General features: G+C 32.3%; 1 protein-coding gene across 1 annotated transcript in view; it reads left to right on the plus strand.

Annotated features, from left to right (window-relative positions):
• The window catches only part of TBC1D32 (TBC1 domain family member 32), a 179,237-nt gene extending 160,938 nt beyond the window's left edge, over positions 1-18,299 (plus strand). Inside the window, exons 33-34 of the mRNA XM_068551463.1 lie at positions 8,154-8,342; positions 17,696-18,299. Coding sequence (XP_068407564.1) covers positions 8,154-8,342; positions 17,696-17,815 — 309 coding nt within the window. The 3' untranslated portion in view covers positions 17,816-18,299. The remainder of the gene's footprint in view (positions 1-8,153; positions 8,343-17,695) is intronic.
• Positions 18,300-23,430: the final 5,131 nt, after the last annotated feature.

Consider the following 23,430-nt stretch of genomic DNA (forward strand, 5'->3'; position numbering starts at 1 on the left):
TGCCCACCTGTCTTAGTGTTTCCTATTAACTTGTAAATAGTCTTTAAAAGTAACTACCACTCTCCAAATCTCTTCAATTCTTGAGTAATAAATATTTTACATATTTACTTTTGTAATATATTGGCTATTTACTTAGTTACTATTGTATTTTACTTATTGTAACTTTATATTGTGTCTTAAAGTGGGGTAAGAGTAAGCCTATCATTTCCTTCCTAACTCTGTCCCTAAAAAGTTAGTTTAGCTATTTCTACCTAATGGTTCCTCTATGTGCACTTTAAGGTTATTTTTCCCAGTTCAAAGTGGGCATTTGAGTTTGAAATTTAGATTGCTATTATGTTAAACTATAGATCCTCACTGTACTCAATCTTCCTATCTAGGAACATGGTAAGTTTTGACATTTATTTTCTTTATGTTATATTTTACTAAAGTTGTAAAGCTTTTTCCAAAGAGGTGTAGTACATTTCTCACAGATATTTCTAATTAGTTTAGCTTGATCTCTTTTTCAGTTTTATTTTCTCTTTGGTTATTATTAATAACTAGTAAAGTCATTAGCTTCTGTATGTTGATTTGGTTATATGTTTTTTCTAGATTTTTGTTAATTTTTTCCTCCAACCTTCTAATGTACTTTATTTCTGCTTCATTCTTTTTTAAATTATGTAATTTTTCATTAAGCATAATACCCTCCAGGTCCATCCCATGTTGTCCCAAATGGCAAAATTTTATTCTTTTTTATGGCTGAATAATATTCTGTTGTGTATATATATATATATATATATATACACACCACATCTTCTTCTATCCAGTTTATCTGTTGATGGACACTTATTTTGCTTCCATATCTTGGCTATCATAAATAGTGCTGAATATGAACATTCAGGTGCATATATAACAAATCAGAAGCAGACTCACAGATACAGAGAACAATCTAGTAGTTACCAGAGAGGGGAGAGGGTTGAGTGGAGGGGCAAAATAGGTGAAGGGGATTAAGAAGTGCACAGGACTAAGTATGAAATGTTACAGCATAGGAAATATAGTCAGTATTGTAGAATAACTTTATATGGAGTATAATCTGTAAAAATATCAAATTACTGTGTTATACACCTGAAACTAATATAACATTTTAAGTCAACTATACTTCAACAAAAAATTTTTGGAAAATTTTCCACTATAATACTAAGTAATAGTGACTTACTTGTTTTAGACTTGAATGATTACTGGGAGATCATTCAGCATTTCACCATTAAGTAGTAACTATTTATGGAGAGTATTTTTCCCTGTCATGCTATGGAAGAATCTTTCTAGTCTATGTAAGGTATTGAATTTTGATTTCTTTCTTTTAATCAAGTGAGAATGTTGAATTTTGTCAAGTTCCTTTATTGTTAAGATTATCTTGATCTTGGAACTTATTTGACCTGTTTATAGGACATGTTGATAGATTTTTTAATAGTAAACTATCCTAGCATTCCTTTGGATTTGTCCTACTGGAGGTCTTTTTCTTTTAACTAGACAATATAGTTCCTGACATTATGATATGTGCCTTTATACTTATTTTGAAGAGACCTTATGTCATTTATTACATCTACTTGCATCAGGTTACTCTGCCTGCTGAATTTTAAATTTCCTGAAGTTTAATAAGAAGTCTAAATATAACAGAGGAATTGCCTGTAGTGGAAAAGCCAATTCTTTCTGTGCCAATTCTAGCTCTTACTGTGTATGTACCTAAAACACTTCTGAGAATTTTGAAACAGAAAATGTTTAATTCTGCTTGGAGGTAGTTACTTAAATATTTACTATAAGCTCAACAATCCATTCTTTCTATTTTTTTTAATAATTCAAGCCAGGGAGCAATATGTTCCTGAGAGTTCCTTGTGTCATTCTAGTCTTGATTAATATGATGTATATTGTCTTATATCTCCAATCATTTATTAAATTGCTAACATATAACCTTTAAGAATGGACTACTAAAAACTGTGGGGAAAAACTTGTAATACCTAAGGCCCCACTATATCAATTTGGTACCTCTTTATCATTTTGGCATCTCTTTAACAATTTGATACATGTTTATCAATTTGAAACTGCATACATGTAGCAGGTTTACCTAATAAGAACTACTGCATTATTTCTGAGTAGTAATGTTAGTATGTTTCTTAAATTTATCTAATGTAAAAATGCCTTTTTAATGGCTCCTTATGTGAGCTAATCATTTTGTGCCTTAAGAAGTGTGTATCATTGCTTTGTTTATATTATTTGCTGTTCTATTGCTAATTATGAACTATGAGAACAACTTTTAAGTAGGTATAGGTGGTTAAGTAATTATTTGGGTACAAATTTTGTATTTCAAAGCTTATTCATTCTGATCTAATTAAGAGCGGTGCTTTTTGAAGTTGCGTATTTATAGACACTAAGGGATTGGTTGATTAATGAAGGAATTTGTGAGCAGGTTGCTAAATAAAATATACAGATCTCTAGAGTAAAAATAATAAGCTTAACTAGAATACAAAAAATTAAATGTAGTTAGAAATATATATTTGTTGATTAGAGTTTGAGTAACTGAGATTGGAAGGAAAATCAAAATTCAAATATATATTCTTTCTTTTTAAATGAACAGAAAATCACATGTTCTAACTTTTTGACCAATTTTATTCTTTGGTAAAAAAAACCTTTATTGTATTTTAGTAATTTTCGTGCTTTAAGAAGTACCCTTCATCTTTAATGATTTACCTTTTTTTCCTTGGGGTTGTCATTCTGCATATCAGTGATTATAGTACTATACTGTGTCAGCAAGTGGGCTAACATGGATAATCCTCTGAATATATTTACCCCCACCATGAAAGCAGGATTAAAGAAAACTGTTTTATTATTTCATATTTTGTGACATAGTGCTTTTGTAAAATGCAAAATTATACAAATGTAAAGCTAAATTTCAAGACTGGGAATGCCCCTTGTTCAGTCACATTCATAAATGTGCATGTCCCCAAGCTTTCCCTTTCCTCACATTGTTGATGTTGCTACTTGAAATGATACCTTCTCCCTCCTTGTGCCCCATCTTTACTTGTCAGGTATTTATCCTTGACGTCTGTCCAAATGGAAGGTTTTTGGATCACCTACAAGCAGATGATTCTGCTTTGAATTTGTTTGCAGTTTCTGTATTATTCTTCTGGTAGAAATATATCTTTTTCTTTGTGGAATCATTATTTGTGTGTTTACCTCTTTCTTACTAGTTGAAGTTCCTTAAAGGTATGTGTGCCTGACCTATCTTCAAGTCCTTTAAGTGTCTGACACAGTGTCTTGTCTAGAAGTGCAACAAAAATAGTATCTTTTTATTTATAACAACTTTTTGCAGTATAAAAAGTGTGTTTCCAGATCTTATTTCATTTAAAATTTTAACTTCATGACAAATGGAGAAATTCAGGATCAGTGAAGTGAGTTAATTGACTTACTGATATCACCCTGATAGCGAGGACTTCACTTTTAACCACATCTTACTTTACTAATATTCTTTCTATGATGAACAAATAATGCCAGAAGAGCTGGTTAAAAATAGTGTCTTTGTATCATAAAACTTGATCATTTAGAGCATACCTATTTTGACTTAATCAGGTATCCATAAGTAATTGTTCTAACCAATGTTTTTTCTTAAGAATTAAGTAAATGTTTTGAAGATTGTTTTTTTTATATCTAGATACAAGTGAGAATAATTTACCTCAGATAAAATAATTGTTTATCTCAGTGTTGCATCTTAATGTGCTTTGGCATAAGCTTAAGTATGATTAAGGAGCAAAATTTTCTGGGAAGGCTATGGTACGTTTTGATGCATATTGTATAAGTGATTTTCCCCCCTCTTTATCCTAAAAAGACATTCAAATGTTTCAAATTATAATGCAGTGTAAGGAACATTGGTTTACTATAAAAACATAATTAGTTTGTTTCACTTTCTTTGTAACCTATTCCATAAACTACTAATAATATTTTCTCAATGACTGTAAGGCCTCAACTGCTTGGTTCTGAAAATATAGTGTATTTTTGAGACTTATTATAAGAGGGAATTTGGCAGTATCTAGCAAAAACATATGTGCATTTACCCTTTCATCCAGCAGTCTCATTTATAGAAATCTATCCCAGAGATACACGGAGAAAAATTTTGAAAACATATGTGTACAAATATGTTTTTATAGCATATACTATCAAAAGACTAGAAATAATGCAAGTGTCCATAAATAGGGGATTGTTGAATGAGTTATGGTTTATCCACAGGGTAGCCCTATGCAGTTATAAAAATGAATGAGAAGTACCTCTGTATATTGCCATAGAGTGATATACAAGATCTTGTTAAGTGAGAAAAAGGTGGAGACAAAAAAGAGTGTTTAGTTCATTACTATTTGTATGAGAAAGGGTGGAGATATAAGTACATGTACAAATATCCTTATATTAAAAACATGAAAGAATGTATCATATTTTGTTAAATGATTTCTTATAGGGATAGGGAAAAGAATAAGCTGAAGAGTCAGGTAATATACCTTACTTTGTCTTTTTACTTTGGAGTCATTTAAATAGTTCATATAATAATATAAATACATATAATTAAATGAACCTAACAGTACCCACTTGATAGTATAACCTTATAAGAGGCACTTTATTTTTTTTAACCATTTTTAAATTATAGTTAATTTACAGTGTTGTGTAAGTGATTCAGTTATACATACATATATATGTGTGTGTGTGTGTGTGTGTATATATATATATGTTATTTTCAGAATCTTTTCCATTATAGGTTATTACAAGACATTGAATATATTTCCCTGTGCTCTACAGTAGGTCCTTGTCGTTTACCTATTTTATATATAGTAGTGTGTATATGTTAATCCCAAACTCCTAATTTATCTCCCGCACCTGCTGTTATCCCCTCTGGTAACCATAAGTATGTTTTCTATGTCTGTGAGTCTCTGTTTTGTAAATAAGTTCATTTATATCATTTTTTTTAGATTCCACATATAAGTGATACCATATGATAGTTGTCTTTCTCTGTCTGACTTATTTCACTTAGTGTGATAATCTCTAGGTCCATCCATGTTGCTGCAAATGGCATTATTTCATTCTTTTTTATGGCTGAGTAATATTCCATTGTGTATATGTGCCACATCTTCGTTATCTATTCATCTGTCGATGGACACGTAGGTTGCTTCCATGTCTTGGCTATTGTAAATAGTGCTGCAGTGAACATCGGGGTGCATGTATGTTTTCAAATTAGAGTTTTCTCCAGATATATGCCCAGGAGTAGGATTGCTGGATCATATGGTAGCTCTATTTTTAGTTTTTACGGAACCTCCATACTGTTCTCCATAGTGTCTGCACCAGTTTACATTCCCACCAACAGTATAGGAGGGTTTCTTTTTCTCCACACCCTAAAAGGCACTCTAAAACACAGTAATTTGACTGTACATGCCAAGTAATACGTTGTCTAAATGACAAATAAAACAGCAAAAATACTACTGTTTTAAGTAATCATATTGCTTGTGGTCATGTTGGTATTATTATTCTGGATTATTGTTTTTGTCGTGTGTGGTAAATGAAATGAAAAATTGATTCAGTTTGTTTTAAAGTAAACACAGATGTAACATATAGCAACTTACGATGTGTTTTATCTTAAAATTTTTAAAGAGGGGGATCCTATACAGGAAAATGGACTTCAGACATATCAACCAGTCAGAATTTTGAAGCTTTGATGGGTCTGGTTCATCTACTGCTTTTTTCCTTTTATGTATATTTGGAATAATTCCATAATAAAAATGTTACAGAAAAAAGTTCATGTCTATTTGGACACATACTATTTCTTTTGTCCTGTTGGAGTCCTAGACTCAGCTGATTCACGGACTATTTCATTTTATAAATATAGAGAAGTTACTTCCTTAAGAATTAAAAACTATAACTCATGGTTCAGCATTCTTCCAGGGAAATAGTGTTTTAGAATTCTATTACAATTTAATAATTCTGGAGTATCTTACACATATAATAGCAATAGCAGATACAGTTCCTACCAAGTGAAGAAGGTCATATATTTAAAAAGTGTATGTCTCCTCTTTAAATATAAGTCCTATGAGAGCAGGAACTAACTGTCTTTTGTTCACAGAAGAATTATAACACTTCTAGATTAGGTACATAAATGTTTGTTAAATAATAAACATTTGTACCTTTGTTATAGAATAACATTTACATAGCACTTGATATATTTTCAATGCGCTTTCAATTATAATCTCTCTTTTTCCCTTTCCTAAATTTCCCATGTGTAGTAAAGGCTGGTATTATTCTCCATTTAATGGAAAAAAATAGACATTGTATAGAAAACAGTGCTTGAATGTTGTGTAAGTGCCAGGAAGTTGCCACTGCATTAGAAACTATGTATAATAAATAAGTAATTGCAGATTTGGGGGCAACTTTTTTTAACCAATATGGGTAAAGCTTTATGGATAAATAAGTATTTTGACTTCGGATATCTGTGTTTGAATCATATAAAATTGCTAGGCTTAAAGGTCAAAATGAGTTGACGATCAACAGTTCCACACCATTCAACCTGTAGAATAGTCAGGCCAACTAGAAAGAAGATAGAAACTGTTACCCCTTCATTACTGTCGACTTGCTAGTCACCTATGAAGCTGACAACTGAATGGGAACTGCTTTCTCTGGCTACCTGGATCATTTGTATTAATTTTCACTCTTCGGTTGTTTCTCCTTCTTCATTCATCCAGAGTCTCTCATTTTCATTAACAAAGCATGGTCCTAAGTTGATTGGTATTAACATCTGTAGCAAAGAACAGACAGAAGCCTGGCAGCAGTGCATTAGGGAATTAAAAACGTTTTGCTTCTAGTCAAAGAACCACTGACTCTTTCAAGCCATCTAGTCAAGTAGGAGCAAGAGATATGATATTTCCTCCCCAGGGCAGCTGAGCCATACTGTGTGGATACTTGATTAGGCAGTGGAAGTTGGTGATGAACTTTGCATGCCAACCTCAGTGGTAAATTGTAAATCATAAATAAAAATAAAAAGATTGGAAAGTAATTGTCTTAGTTTCCCAGGACTGTAGTATCAAAGTACTACAAAGTCAGTAACTTAAAACAACAGAAATTTATCATCTCACAGTTTTGGGGGATAAAAGTGTTGGCAAGGCTCTGTTCCCTTTGAAGGCACTGGGGAAAGAACTGTTTGATGGCTCTCTCCTAGCTTCTGGTAACCTTAGATATTTCTTGGCTTATAATGCATCACTCCAATCTTCTGTCTTCACGTGACATTCTCCACGTGTGTCCTTTCAACGTCTGCCTTCTGCGTGTGTTCAGATTGTTCAGTTTCCTTGATACCAGTCATATTGGAATAGGGTTCACCCTAATGACCTCATTTTAACTTGATTACCTCTGTAAAGACACTGTTTTCAAATAATGTCACATTCATAGGTCCTGGGGTTTAGGACTTTGACATATTTTTGAGGGAAGACACAATTCCACCTGCAACATTAATGTACCAAAATATTAACAATGTTAATCACTGTATTTTTTTTTAAGTTTTCTGTTTGTTTTTGTGATGGGTATGTATTGCTTTTATAATCTGAAAAATATTATTCAGAAAGTAAAGTAAATGATTTTTGTAAAAAGTCTCATTTTTGAATTCTATTCATTAGCTCTCAGTTTTTATGTTATGTAATTCTAGTAGGTTTAAATTGTTTTCTGATTCAGCAAGAGTCCATTTGCATATTTAGCAATCGTCATCTGCATAATTATACATCTGTGATTATAGGTAGGATAGAAAAAGCTCCCATCTCTGAATTAAAATAGTCTCAGCATTTGTTATCTGTAGAGAGCAGACTGGTGTTATGGTAAGAGGAGGAAAATATGACTAAAGAAGGCATTTAGCAATAGCATATGAACAGTGTGAACACCATCAGTTACCCCTAAGTCCTGAATCCTAAGGCCATGAAACTTTTCTCACACATTAGGCAAATAGGTGAAGCATCCTTATTAGGCTTCTTGTATGCAAAATGTCTTTCTATTTTGACTAAATGCTAAGCTCTTCATTGGTTTTGTGTGAGTTATTGGGTACTGTTTTTTAAAAGTCAAATATGGCTTTATAAGTTTTCTAATGAACTAAATTTTTTTTTTTTCCCTAGATTTGCCTGCAATGGATAACTCAGTGTTTTTGGAATTATTTAGATTGGATAGAAATCTGCCATTATATTGCTACTTGTGTTTTCCTTGGTCCTGATTATCAAGTATATATCTGTATAGCTATATTCAAACATCTACAACAAGACATTCTACAGCACACTCAGACTCAAGATCTGCAGGTTTTCCTAAAAGTAAGTAACTTTACTTCTAGAGGAAAAATTTTGGCTGAAAGTTAATGGTCAACTTTGATGGGGTGTCTAATGCCAGATATTTTTCTAGACACTCATGAAATCCTAAAAACAACCTTGAGAGGTAGGTATTATCTTTATTTTAGAGATGAGGAAACCGAAGCACCGAGTTAAGTAAATTACCCAAGATTTTACAGCTGGTGAGTGGTGCTAGAGAGTGGTGGGCCTAGGATATGAAGTTAAGCTGCCTGGCTACAAAATTTTGCTTTCAGCCAGTATGCTGTGCCAAAAGGGCTTTTTTTTTTTTTTTTTTGGATATTCCTGTATCTTATTTAGTCAATAAAAGTTCAAGTTACTGTGTGTTAATACAGAGCTTTGATATTTTTTAAAAACATTTAATGTAATTTTCCTATACCTTCATATTTTTCTAAACTATCAAATATTTTTATAAAAGGGTTCCATGAAAGATTCTATCATAACACTCTTTTAAAAAAGTCACTACTATATATAAGTTAATATTTTAAAGCAAGATATAGCTGCTTTCTTTCTCACAATATTGGGACTTTTGAAGCTCTGGACTTTAGAAAATACAAGATATATAAATATATCCCTATGTGTGATTCTGGCTGGAAATCCAACTTTTTGTTTTAAGTTAAAATCTTTCCTTGAATTTAAAATATGTTTGCCTCCCCCTGCTACCCTCAGACACACATATGCATGCATATGCATACATACACCAAAACCAACATTAGGTTTTTTCTAGGTGGACAGATAATTTCTACTTGAATTAATTTTGTCTTTATTCTTTACCATTAGATACTTATCAGTTATTTTTCATTTAATGATGATTTTTTGTAAGTACATGTTATTGATCATTTAAGATTGTGAAACTATCAAGCATTTTTACTTCATAAATACTGAATTCAAAAGGTCTCAAACTTCCTACATATATCAATAGAATTATGATCTTAGAAACATTCTTAATGAAATAAAGTATAACAAGACAATGGTCATACATGTAGAAGGAAAACTTAGGTAGAAAAAGAAAAAAGTGGTCTGTAAGAGGTAATTTGGAGAACAGGGATGGTTAAGTAAATGAGAATTATGTTGAGGACAAAATGTGGGTTCCTTTTCAGTAAGGGACATTTTCATTAGTTGCAATGGTCAGTTATAGAGATTTCAGAGTCTGAAATTTCCCCAAACTCTTATATTTTTATATCTCCTAACCTATAATTCTCTAACCTCTTATCCTACTTTAGTTTCTCTTATAGTGTTTGTCACTGGATGAAATTATTTTAGATATGTTTTGTCAGTCTTCCCCAGTATAATGTGTAAGTTCCACAAGGATTGTGGTTTTTTGTCTATCTCGTTCACTAATGTATTTTTCAGTGCCTTGAACAGCACCTGACACAGAGCAGGTGCTCAATAAATACTTGTTGATAGAGTAAACAAAGAATGTAAATAAATATAAAGGGAAAGATGAATGAACTTAGTTTTTATTCACATTGAATAACAAACATTACTAACATCTTCCTTTCTATTAGAAGGATATCCTTATATTTCATCACCTTTAAATCTGTTTGATGTTGGTGATTATTGCAGTTTCATCCCTTTCTTGATTACTGCCAGGAAAAATTATAATAGGGTTTACAAATGGTGACCTCTTTAAATATTTCCGGAACTCTGTTGTGTTCTGAGCATAATGTTATCAATTTAAAACTTAAATTTAAAGAATTTTAAAGTGAGGGTAAAAAGATTATCTTTACTACCTAAGTCCTATTTAAATTACTAAAATATTAATTGAATTGGTTTAAATCCAAACTAAGAACATGTTGGCAAAGAATTAATTTTAGCACTTGTCCTGGAACTAACCTTACTTCTTACTCCTGCTATTTGCATTCATCTGAGGTATTAGGAAAAATGCCTTTCTAATACCTTTCTATTACTGTGATTTCACTTTATTTTCAGCAGGTAGGTCTCACGGTCACTGATTTCTTTTGGTGGGTATTTTTCTTGTGAGATAAATTCCAATGTAGTTTATTTTTAAATATGCATTTACATACCCCTTTAAGTACTCCATTAAGCCCTGTTACAATCTCTTCTTTGCAAGGTATATAAACATATGTATACTATTTTTCACTTATTCACATATTACCCAATCATGAAATTTTGATTAAGGAAGTGATTTTTATTCTTCCTTCCCTCAAAAGATCCCCCCAGTCAGAAAGATATATGATTTTAAAAGTCCTCATTAAACTACCATTAGGGAGATTAAACCTTGGAAATTATGTTTTATACCTGATCCAAAATCTCAGACTTGTACAAAAGGAAAAAAATTTATCAATAATTCTCCATATAACTACATACCACAGCCATAATAATATTCTTACGTTGATTACATGTTGTGCCCTGACTCTACATATTTAATAATGACTGCTTCTGAGAGGAAAGAGGAGGAAGAGTAAAACAGGGGACTTTTACTTTTTATTGTGTATATTTATGTGGGCTTTTTTTTTTTTTTGAATTTTTGAAGAATGGGCCCATGCTTCTTTTGTAATAAAACTACTTTTTAAAAGGAGGATATTAATCATTATATAAAAATGGATAGAACAAGCATCTGACTGTGGTAAATAAGTTCAAATAATCAGGCCCAATTGAATTAGTTTCCAAAATACTGGAAAACCACAAACATGTTTTCAGTTACAGTATTATCAGTTATCCCGAGAAACTTGAGATAATGAGATGATTCCAGAAGATTGAAAATATGCAGTTCTTTTCCCGGTTTTAAGTTTCATGTACTGACAGAAGGGGCATGTTGGAAATATTACTTTAGGAATAAAAATCTGTCTGAAGCATGTGTATAGACAAAATACCAACCCATTCTGTATTCACTTTGGTTTAGGCTCAAGATTTTAAATCAGGTAATTGAATCTAGACTCAGTGTTTGAGTTTCTGGTAAGCCACTGAACAATTCTTCATGATCAGTATATTAAAAAGATGACTTGAAATTTCTTAACCCAGGTTTACTAAAAAAAAAAAAACCAAGCAAGCAATAAAACTTGTTTATGTTTCCTCATTTGATTAAACCACTAAAAGATTAGATGAATGCCATGGGTATAAGTTTATCAGCAAGGTATTGTCTGAGTTTTTCACAATATCTTTTTAGACACAACAAGAATGTGGGTTGGATAATAGAGAAGCTAAGTGCATTATTCCCACACTGTGGTGACTGATAGATTAGTGCTGACCTAGAAGGCAACTTCTAAAGGTGTGCTGAAGAGCTTAGTCCTTGGACCTAACGTTTTTCTGTGACAGATGATGGTTCAGAAAATCTGTAGGCATCAAACATCCAGGAACAAAAGCATCATCCGACAAAATAAATATTCTCAAATATCTCAGACTTGAAAGTCTAAAGTTGGGTTGGTTTGTTTTTAATGGATGGATCAATCTCTCTCTCTCTCTCTCTCTCTCTCTCTCTCTCTCTCTCTCTCTCATGCACCCACCCACACACAATCAACAAGTGTAGGGAGAATTACTTTGATAGTACTTCAGAAGACCCACTGTTTCAGCAGACTGGCTGTATAACATTCCTCTGCATGGTAATACGCTGACAGCAATCTAGGTTTTAGTTTATGAATTCAACCTGGGGACAAACGTCACTGAAATGCCAGGCTAGGAGAAGATTGCCTTCCAGTGAAAATCAGTCGGTGAAGACTCAAAATACTAAATTAAAATGCTTCAACTAAATCCTGCATATTATGGCAAAACCAATTTATAATTATGTAAAAATAAGATTAATTTCAACCCATCAGTAAATTGTCAAGAGGGTTTTTTTTTGTTGTTACTATTGCAGCTGTGGTTACCTGAGCATGTTGACAGGGTAAGAAATGGAGATCAGACTGAAAAATAAATAAATAAATAAATAATTGTATACTAAGCTCTCAAAAGACAAAAGTGTTTATAGTATTAAAAATAATTCACCATCCAAAGGATCAAACACAACATGCTCAGTATTATTCAACTGTGGTTTTCAGTTATGTTTTCTGCATTGACCTTATATCACTTGAGTCCACCTCAAGTTAAATTCTGCCACTCTGTGTAAGCTTGGGCATGTTGCTTACCTCTCCATGCCTCAGTTTTCTCATCTGTTTAACTGGGCATGAAATAATACCTATCACATAGAGTTGTTGAGGAACTAAATGAGATGATATCTGTAAAATATTTCTAGAATGTTATCTGACACATTGCAAGTGCTTTTAAAAAAAAAAAGTAGCAGTTATTTGAGTTTCTACATCCCTGTTCATCCTTCTCTTGTATTTTTTTTTTTTTAAGAAAAAATGTGCAAACAACACAGCAAAGGAAACAGGATTTTCTCCTGGATCCATTGCTAGACTATACACTTTTGCTCCCATTTTCTTCTCCAGCTCCTGAGACATCTTGGTATTATATCATATCATGTAGTAATACCAGGCATATACTGCAGATCTATGTCAGGAACATTCTCTTACGTTGTATCTGATCAAGGCCTATTCCCTCATTTACCCAGCCAAAACTGAATCATCTCTGTAGTCATCACATATGCCATGTACCCCTCAGCTGAGTTAAAGTCTTTACAAATGCATACTTTATCCTAAATATTTAAGAACATTATGTTCTCTCCAGAACTACACTTTCTGTCTAAACTTTCCTGATCTTAAAAATCACTAGGGTCCTTATTAAAACTGATATACCTAGATTCCTGCCAGACCTACTAAGATAGAGTTTTCATGACAGAGGCCTACGTTGTCAGATTTTAATATAAAATCTCAAGTAGCTTGCAACCTTTAGAATATGTGAAAATGTTACCTTTGGAGCTTGAACGCGAGGGATTCAGAAGTTTGGGGAATATTGGGTCCAGGAATTTCTAATTATACCAAACACTGTAGGAAGAATATACTAGAAGAAACGTGACTTACAGGTTGTTTGTGTTTCTACCACTTTGACCAGGAAGGAAGGTCCTTTTTTATATGATAGTTCAGACATAACACCCAAGAGGTCATCTCTAGCAAGGGTAAAGAGCAGAACTAAGTTCACAAAACCCCTTCTCTCATGCAACTCTAACTATATAATTTGGTGCTTCCTATGTGAGAGATGACATTAATACGAATCCTTCGTTAAGTTACCTTAGTGGATAGTAAGTTCTATACCTTTTGTGGCAAACTTATTTTATATGCCTCCTGGTGATTACTAATGAGTTGACTCTTTGTTCCAATTTAACCCAAAGTGACATATCTTACTTTTTTTCCTCCATACGCTATAAAGAGCTATTATCTTTTTTTAAAAAATCACCTTTTGAATGCATTAATAATTAAATATTAGGGAAAGGGTATATCAGAAAATACCTAAACTTGGTCCTAAAATCTTAAAACTAAGGCATGTCATGGGAGCACACTTCGTCTTTTCATGCTTTGTATCTATTTACCACCCTCAAAGTCCTTATCTTCAATTCAAATTCCAAATTTACAGGGCTTGCAGTAGGTCTAAAAACATTTCTGCTGGAAACTATTTTTGAAAACTTTGATAAAAATAATGATTGAAATTATAGGTATAGCTTGATTTCCATAATAGGCATATTCTTGAGAAGTTGCAAGAAAGGACAGTAATAGCTTAATATTTTAAGTGAATTGTTCTCTTACATTTTTGGTAAAGGGTTGAAGAGCAGAGACTAGAGTCAATAATCTTTAATGGGCCTGTCCACACTTAACATTACAAATTGGCAGTTCAATCAAGAAAATCTAGCTCAACCATTTCAGAGAAAGTTTAATAAAAATGTTATTATGACCACCGTTAATACCGTGAGTGCTTATTGAATGCCAGGCACTGGGCAAGGGGATTAACAGGTACTGCTCATTCACTCATTGACCATTGTCCAGCATCTGTGTTCCAGGCATTGTTGTAGTCACAAGAATAGGCCATGGCCTTGCCAAATTGACCTTAACATTCTACCAGTAGGTAAATAATATGTGAATAAATATATAATATTTCAGGTATTGATAGATCTTATTATAAAGAAATCAAACACAGTAAGGGAGTCAGAGAGTGAGATTCATAGGTGCTGTTTAGATAAAGAGCCCAGTGAAGGCTACTCTGAGGCTAATTAGCCCAGTGAGGCTAATCAGAGACCTGAATGAAGCAAAGGAAAAAAAGCAATACAAAGATTTCTGTACAAAATCCTTCTAAATGAGAAGAAAGACAAGTGCAAAGGCTCAGAGGTTGGAATGAGCTTGGCCCACTTAGGAAGTGTCAAGATGACCATTATGGCCAAAACAAGGTGAGGGAGTAAGAATGGTCGGAGATGAGACAGGAGTCAGATCACATAAGGCTTTATAATTCATGGTAAAGAGTTCTGACAACACAATTTATGCTGTTATTCAGCCTCTGTCAAATTGAGGCTTAGAGAATCTGTAAACTTTCCCAGGTTCATACTTCTAGTAACTAATATAGGTGAGTTTTAACCCTTTTTTGGTCTGAATCCAAATCCTGTGCTCTTTCTAGTGTATCATTGACTAGTCTGTTTACTTTAAAAAAAAAAAAATCCTAAATTCAGTGGAACTTCTAATTAAGTGCTTTCAGTAGTAAAAGAAAACCAGTGGATACATACTTGAAACTAGATTCTATGTACAAAGGAGAGAGGGAAGCTGTGTATATGTCATATTATGTAATTGAATACACACACAGCATTGTGGTTTAGGATGGTAATTTTTAATGCTTTTCTGATGGTTCAACATTTGAAACCCAACATTAATGAAAAAAAGCAAATCATTGAAGGCACACTGGTTGAAAAGCCATTAGGCAGAAAAAGAAAATGCAATATACTCATAATGAACTTCCCAACCAAGACAAACTGCTCCAGAAGTAACTTATTAAAACAAGACTTGAACAAATAGTGCACTGTTTATATAAAATGGGATAATGTTACCTTATATAATTACATATGCCTACCTATTTAAAGAATAAGGGAATTCATATTTTTATATAGAGTCCAATATACTTATGTCTATAAATGAAATGGTAAAGCAGTATTCTGAGGAAATGGTCCTTTATAACTTGAATGATAAGCTGGCAGTCTAAAAGGTCATAATTACAAAGAAAAGTAATTCACTGAAAAGGCTATAAGAGAACATTTAGGATAAAATGAAACATATTCCACTTTGAAGACAAAGTGGAATTCAAAGATTCTAAAATTTTATTCAGAGTTAAAATTGCCTGTGAATTTTAAATAATCTATATAATTTAAAAACATTCCTTTTAAAATGAATATTTAATTCATTATGAAATAAGACCTTAATAGCCTTATCTTTCTCTTATGAAATAAGACCTCAACTTTACTTGCCATTTTATGGGTGTCTCTTCAGTATAGTTATCAGAGTATTTTCTCTTTATTTTAAAATTAATGTCCAAAATGGAAGCCATAATTCAAAAAACATGTTTTAAGGAAAAAAGTATTTTTAAACCAAGTAGTAGCTATGGTTCTCCATAGGTAGTTTTTATTTTTAAATTAAAGTGGAGCAATAATTAAAAGATGTTAAAATAGGTTTTGCTTATTTTTGCCCAGAAAGAATTATTAGAGTTATTGTTCAAATGCTGTCATCTCCTATTGTAATTCACATTTAATGAACAATAAGCATTCTTTTAAAAATCATGAATATGTACTAAGACAATTTTTCGGGCATTAGGTTTGTTTTCTTCTGGTTAGAATAACACATTAATTCTTTTCCAAGTTAGGTATAGTTTTAGTGAAAGGGTGATTAATGTCAAATCACACATAATTTGAATGAAGAGAATGGATAACTTCATAAATAGTTCCGTGACTACAACTATAACCGTTTAAAGTGAATTCTTGAACAGTAAGATTGGTCTTACTTCAATCCTATTTTTTGCCCAAAGAACAAAGTGAAATACGTTTGATAGAGAGAAATTTACATAGTATTTCTGCTATTCATAAGATGAACATCTTCCTTTTGATTCAGTTGCTTATACATAAAACTGGAGATATGATATATACCTCAGCTGTTAATGTTTTAGGACAGAGACCTGTCTCATTCATCTTTGGGTCTTCACTGTATAACCAAGAACTTTACATACAATAAGGGAATGAATGAGGTTAATGAATGAAGAAATGAAGCAATGGATAACATCACAAGTATTTTAAAATTAAGAGTAAAGTTCAAATTTTTATGTTCGAGGGTATTAGCTCTAGTCTTAAAGGTGTAATCTTATGCATATAACTTAACATTATTTAGTTTTCTTAGTTATAATATCAGCCTTGTAGATCAGTAATAATACTTTTTTTTAAAGTACCAATTAACTTTTCCCCAAAATTACCCAGAGTTTAGGTAGTATGTGGCAAGTAAGTGTACTCTTCTCCCAAGTTATGTGCAAGCTGTGAACTATTACTAATCTAGTAGTGATTAGCGAGCGACATCTGAGGCCTTTAAAAACATCCATTCTTACTGAGAATTTGTGATGTTTTCGTAACTACCCTACACTGATGTTTCTCATCTACAGACTGTCTCTAACACAATATTTGGTATCTGATAATATCTTATATTTTATTCTTTTGAATTGTTGTTTATTGTTAGTACCTTTTGCCTTTAAGCTATATTCTCCAGAAAGGCATGAATTGCCCAAAATTTTTTATAACCTCCAAAACTTCTAACATAATACATTACATTGAATCAAGGATCATGTTTCTTTTGCAGAATTTTTTTGTTGTTACCTTGAAGGGTAGGCATTGCATAGCGAGTATTTGGAGATACTAAAAGAAATAGTCATAAAATTTCCTAAAAGTGTCTAAGATTCTAAATCGATGCTCCTACTATTTTTCATTCTTGAGTGCCTCATTTGGGACACTAACCATTAAATTCCAAATTAGTATAGACATGCATAGTACCAACATTATGAATTGCAGACTGTTGGAGATTTTATTAACAGTAGCTGTAGAACTGATATTTCTTGCAATATTATAAGTATCCTTTGATAAGCTTTAGAGTCTTTACTAATTACAAATGTGAACAATCATTCTATAATTGAAACTATTATATCTTAAATATTAGGAAGATTTCATTATCTTGTTTTTTGTTAGCTGTAAAGCATTTTTGGTTTTGAAAACAGGCAACCTTGTTTCATAGGGACATGGTTTTTTGCTATCATATACCTATAGCCTACTAAATATAAAAGCAGTTACACATTTATTAGAAACATAAAACCCCCATCTATAGCTGAAAAAAATGATACATTAACTGTTTAAAACTCATTAACTTAGAATTGTGTGTCTTTACCCAAGCGAATGAACGTCTCTTTCTATTTTTTGACAGGAAGAAGCACTGCATGGGTTTCGAGTGAGTGATTACTTTGAATACATGGAAATTTTGGAACAAAACTACAGACCAGTGCTGCTGAGAGACATGTGGAACATTAGAGTACAAAGCACATAGATCATGGAACACGCAATTTAATTTTATGTTTTATTTATTTTTAAAGGAGACAGAGGGACTTGACTGTTTTCTGTCTGTGTCTATAACAACATATGCTTTGTGAATACACAGTATTGTAAATCAGTACTGAGAGTTTTTGAATATAATAGTATATTCGAGTAGGTATTGGCTCAATTGAAGTGAATTCATTTTTGTAAGTTTGTTGTTGTGTAAGGTTGTTTTAGAATCAAATCTAGCTTACTTATAGTTCTTTATGTTTAAGAGTTAGTCTTAACCTACATTTCCTTCTTCCCAGGATGATTAAAATATTTTTTCCAATGAGTTTGGAAAGTAGCAGCAATATTGTAAATAATTGACCAGCAGAGAGATTCCATAGAGACAAGGAAGACAATTGTTTTCTTCATTTTTATGTCTTTACATATAAAGGAAAATAAGCAAAACCATAACTGCTTATTTTACATATGGAGGAACAAATGATATTTATCATGGCAAGTGGTAAGAAAATTGTCGTCAGACATAATTGTTTTTCTAGGAATTGCTTTTGATACCTATATCAATTTATAATTTTTCATATGAAATGTAGTCTCTACATGGTTCATTTAAAACATAGATTGGTTATTGCATACTGATATGCATTTGACTCTCGTTTGTTATGTGGTTTACTCAGTGATAGATTTGATTTGTACTGAACTTGAAAACATTAAAGAGAATAGATTTGTAAATTATTTTAAATGACCAACACAGTGTTTTATTTAAATAGAAGTTTCTGCTCCAGTGAGATTAATATGCTAGGCTCTATTTTCTTATAACCGTCACATTTAATATATGAAAGATAAGACACAAAAATATTATTAATTTTTCAGTCAGCAATTTCAACAAGTTTTAAAAATTATAGGTGGAGGTCATTTTGTATTCATTGCTTATATTTAAATATAAATCAACCATTAAAACCATTCTGGAGCCTTTTTTTATTTCAACCAAAAATGGATTATCTACAGACTCTATTTTTCCTTTTAGTATGATGAAATAACGTACCATACAATTTTCAGTTTTGTGATATTTAGGCGATTGTAGTATCAACCTTCCAAAATCAGTTTTTGTGCTGTAAATGCCAACAATAGATTCTCAGTAATGGTGTTCCTAAAGGGCATTGAAAAAGTTAAGAAAAGAAAATTGAGCAAGTTAATTTGACATATTGCTCACTTTAGCTCTGGCTGATTTGAGTTAAGTAAGAAAGCCCCAGGTTACTCAAAACACCAAGTTTTGTCTACTTTCAAACTTAATTTTGAAAAGCTGTTCCACAGAACCTGTAATACATGTTTCTGTTTTTTCCCATTCTGTTCCTGAGATGTTGTTATTGGTCCTGAGAAACTTGCAACTTTATTTCTTTTTAAAAGGTCTTACATGGTAATTGGAAATACAAATGGAGAAGGAACTACAACTTAATTTTATAATATTCATTGGTGATTTTGATTGGAAACTGAAGCAAGATCTAGATAATAATTACATTATGGAAAAGTGACTTCAGCTGGAGCCAGAAGGCTTTCATTTTCATTTGATAAATATGTTTTGAACAATGACTTAGCAATTTGGTGAAATAACATTATAAAATATGGTAGTTCTTGTAGCTACCATTGTGAATTATTTTTGTACCTATTTTTATTTTAAGAATACTCTTTAGAGTAGAAATAAATACAGCCCTGTCTTGCTTCTCCGTTTTATTTTTAATTATTTAAAGTGTAAGTTCTTAGGACTTATTTCTAATTTGTGAAGGAGGACTTTATACATTTTACAGGATTTATTATAGTTTATGATACAATGTAAACAAATTTGTGAAAAATGTAAATGTTCATATATACATCTTCAAATATCTGTTTTCAAAATTTCATCTTTGTAGTTTTGCCTCTGCATGTTTAGGCATCTAAAGAATCTGTGAAAGTAAAGTAAGTCTCAGAAATTCATCTAAACTTGCTAACAGGATTCTACCTAAATTTATGATTATTAAATTATGGTGTGCTCTAGTTTGATTTTCCAGTTCCAAGATGTTAAGGAAATTTCTTTGGTCATTCATTATATAGACATATTGTGAGTATTACACATATAATGAAATATTTTTAATATTCAAGGTAGGATAAATGAGATACAGCACCTCCATTCAGAGAGTCCACTGTCTTTGTGGGAAGGTGAATAATTTTAAAACTGAAAATACAGTTATAAAGATAAATGAGAATTGACCTTTGAATTTGTTGACCTTGATAAGAGTAGTTTTGATGGAGTAGTGAGGGCAAAAGTTTGGAGCTGGTTTAAATGATGCTGAGAGGAAAGATTTTGGAAACTGTTCTTTCTAGGAGTATTGCTGTTACAGGAAAAGAGAATGTATGTGGTAGCTAGAGTACATGGGATCAAAAGACTTTTTAAAGATGGGAAAGGGAAACATATGTGGGTAGAAATGATGTAGTAAGGAAGGAAAAACTGACGATGCTGAAAAGAGAAATGCTAGAGTGAATGTCATTATAAGTGGTAGGGGAATGGTATCTAGTTAATAAGTTTTGGAATTAGCCTTTGCCAGGAACATGGACCCTTCATTCAAAGTAACAGAAGAGGAGACAGTTTAAATGGGCACAGACACAGGATGGGCATTTCTGGAAGTTATTGTTCCCTATTTCACTGAGAAAACAAAGTCATCAGCTATGAGGATGGTAAAAACTTTGGTAGGTTTTAGGAGATTGAGAGTAAGTGAAATAGTTGTTTAAGATAGTGGGAGAGTAAATAGACTAGGAAAATTTACTTGTGACTTAGTGGTCATGAGATGAGTTAGAAAGTTGTATGTTTTTCTCCAGCCACATTTCACTGTGAAGGGGCAGGCGAGGAGTAGGTAGTGAATTGGTTTTAACCAGGGGTTTGGTTTAGCCAAGAGAATGATGACAAAGCAAAGGAGGCACAAGGGAGTTGATGGTATATGCAAGTGAATTATTATGATATTATGACCATGGCAGTTAAGCTAGATCAAAAGAAAGTGGAGACAAGAGAGGGATATGATGGATACAGAGAAAAGTTGATAAGATCAATTGATTTTAGGTTCTATGTTGAAGGATTTTTTTGATTTGGAGTACTCAGGAGAAGAAGGTGAGAAGATTAGAATTAGCAGTTAAGTAAAATGCTTAAAATTGAGATTTTGGAAGAAGATGACCATGATAGCTAAGAGAGTGGAGGATGAGATCATTGAAGGAAAGGGAAATCAGGAGTAAAGGGAAATCCAAAGTATTGGGAGAATCATCTTTTTGGATATTGAAGTTACCAACATTTTCACAAGGAATTGTTTTGGATAGCTTGAAAATGACCCAAAAGTTAAAATCTTCCAGGATTAGTCTAGAAAAAAAAAGTGATAAGTGGAAATCTGAGATGCAAAATCAAATAGAAATCAAAGACAATGGTGCACAGTCATTGTTATTTTAATATGGTATCTAATTTGTAATTAAAACAGTTATCTAATTTTTTTGAAGCCTTTGGTTAGACAAACATTTCTTACACAAAAACCACAAACCATAAAAGAAAAAATAGATAATTTTTGTAGACTTCTTCAAAATTTAAAAAGGAAAAAAAAAAGCTCTTTAAAAGTACTCTCAAATAAATGAAAAGATAAGCCACACATTAAGAGAATAGACTTACAAAGCATGTATCTAGTAAAAGACCTGTGTTCACATTATAAAAAGATTTTTAATCACTCAATAAGAGAACAAATAACCTAATAGGCAAAATATTTTAACAGACACTTCACTAAAGAAGATATACAGATGACAACTAGGTACAAAAGATGCTCATCATTAGTTATTTAGAAAATGCAGATTAAAACCTCAGCAGATAATAAAATGCCAGGGTTGGCTAGGAGGTGTAAGAACTGGGACTCATACATTTCTTGTAGGAATAAAAATACAACAGTCCTTTTGGAAATCTGACTTTTTTTTTCTTCTTTTTAAGTTAAACACACACTTAAACTATGTGACTTAACAATACTCCTTTCTAGGTACTTCCCTCAAAGAAATAAAATATATGTCCATACAAAGACTTGTACAAATAATAATTACAGCTTTATTCATAATAGCTCCAAACTGGAAACAACCCAAACCTCAACTGGTGAATGGATAAACAAATGTGTTTCAACCATAAAGTGGAATACAGCTCAGCATTAAAAAATAGCTACCCACAGATGCACACAAAATTTTGGGTGAATGTGAAAAGCATTATACTAAGTAAAATAACCCAGGCACAAAATGTGTTGTAGGATTCCATTTATATGAAATTCTAGAAAAGGAAAATCTACAGTGACTGAATATTAGTGGTTTCCAGGGACTGGAGCAGGTGGTGAGTGTGAAGACAGGATTTTCTACATAGAGGCAGAGGGGATGTCTATATCATGATTATAGTGATGGCTATGTAACCATATTCTTAAAAATACTTTGAAATGTACGCTTAAAATGGATGAATTTTATCATGTGTAAATTTTGCCTCAATAAAGCTGACTCTATCAAACGAGGATAAATACTACAAAGAGAAACTGACAGATTCATCAAAATGGAAGAGTTTCAGCATTAACAATTATGTTATCTGTAGGTTATTTGTGGATGCCTTAATCAGGTTGGTGAAGATCCTTTCTATTATTTTTGTGGGAATTTCAGGAATAGAATTTCCATTGGAAAATAATTTTTATCAGATACTTTATATTAAAACAATCATAAGTTTTCCAGTTTTCCTTTTTTTTTTTGGTTTGTTAATATGATGACTTACCGCCATTTTCAAATGTTAAACCAACCATGCACTCCTAAGATTAACTCTACTTGGTCATGATATTTTATCAGTTTTACCTGTTGTCAGATTCAATTTGTTAAAATTCTGTTAGGAATTTTTATATCTATTTTTATTTATTTATTTATTTATGGCTGAGTTGGGTCTTTGTTGCTGTGTGCGGGCTTTCTCTAGTTGCAGCGAGCAGGGGCTACTCTTTGTTGCGGTGCATGGGCTTCTCATTTTGGGGGCTTCTCTTGTTGCAGAGCATGGGCTCTAGGACGCACGGGCTCAGTAGTTGTGGCTTGCGGGCTCTAGAGCGCAGTCTTAGTAGTTGTGGCAGACGGGCTTAGTTGCTCCGCGGCATGTGGGATCTTCCCGGACCAGGGCTCAAACCCGTGTCCCCTGCATTGGCAGGCAGATTCTTAACCAATGTGTCACCAGCAAAGCCCTATATCTATGTTTATGAGGGATATTGATTTGTAGTTTTCTTTTTCTGATTTGATATCAGGGAATGCTGGCTTCATGAAATGAGTTGAGAAGTGTTTATCTTTTATTATCTAGAAGTTTGTGTATAAATGATATTTTTTCCCTTAAAGCTTTGGTAGCATTTTCCAGTGAAGCCTGGAATTTTCTTTGTGATAAGATTTTTAACAAAATTAATTTCCGTAATAGATACATGGCTATTCAAAGTTTCTTTTTGTTAAGTAAGCTTTTGTTTGTTTCTTTCAAGGAATTTGTTCGTTTCATTAAGTTGTCAAATTTATTGTCATCATCTTGTTCGTAATAGAAACTTTCTACCCTTTTTAATACTTTTAATTTGTAGTGATGTC

Source organism: Eschrichtius robustus, chromosome 9 (assembly GCF_028021215.1).
Source record: "Eschrichtius robustus isolate mEscRob2 chromosome 9, mEscRob2.pri, whole genome shotgun sequence".
Classification (NCBI taxonomy): Eukaryota; Metazoa; Chordata; class Mammalia; order Artiodactyla; family Eschrichtiidae; genus Eschrichtius; species Eschrichtius robustus.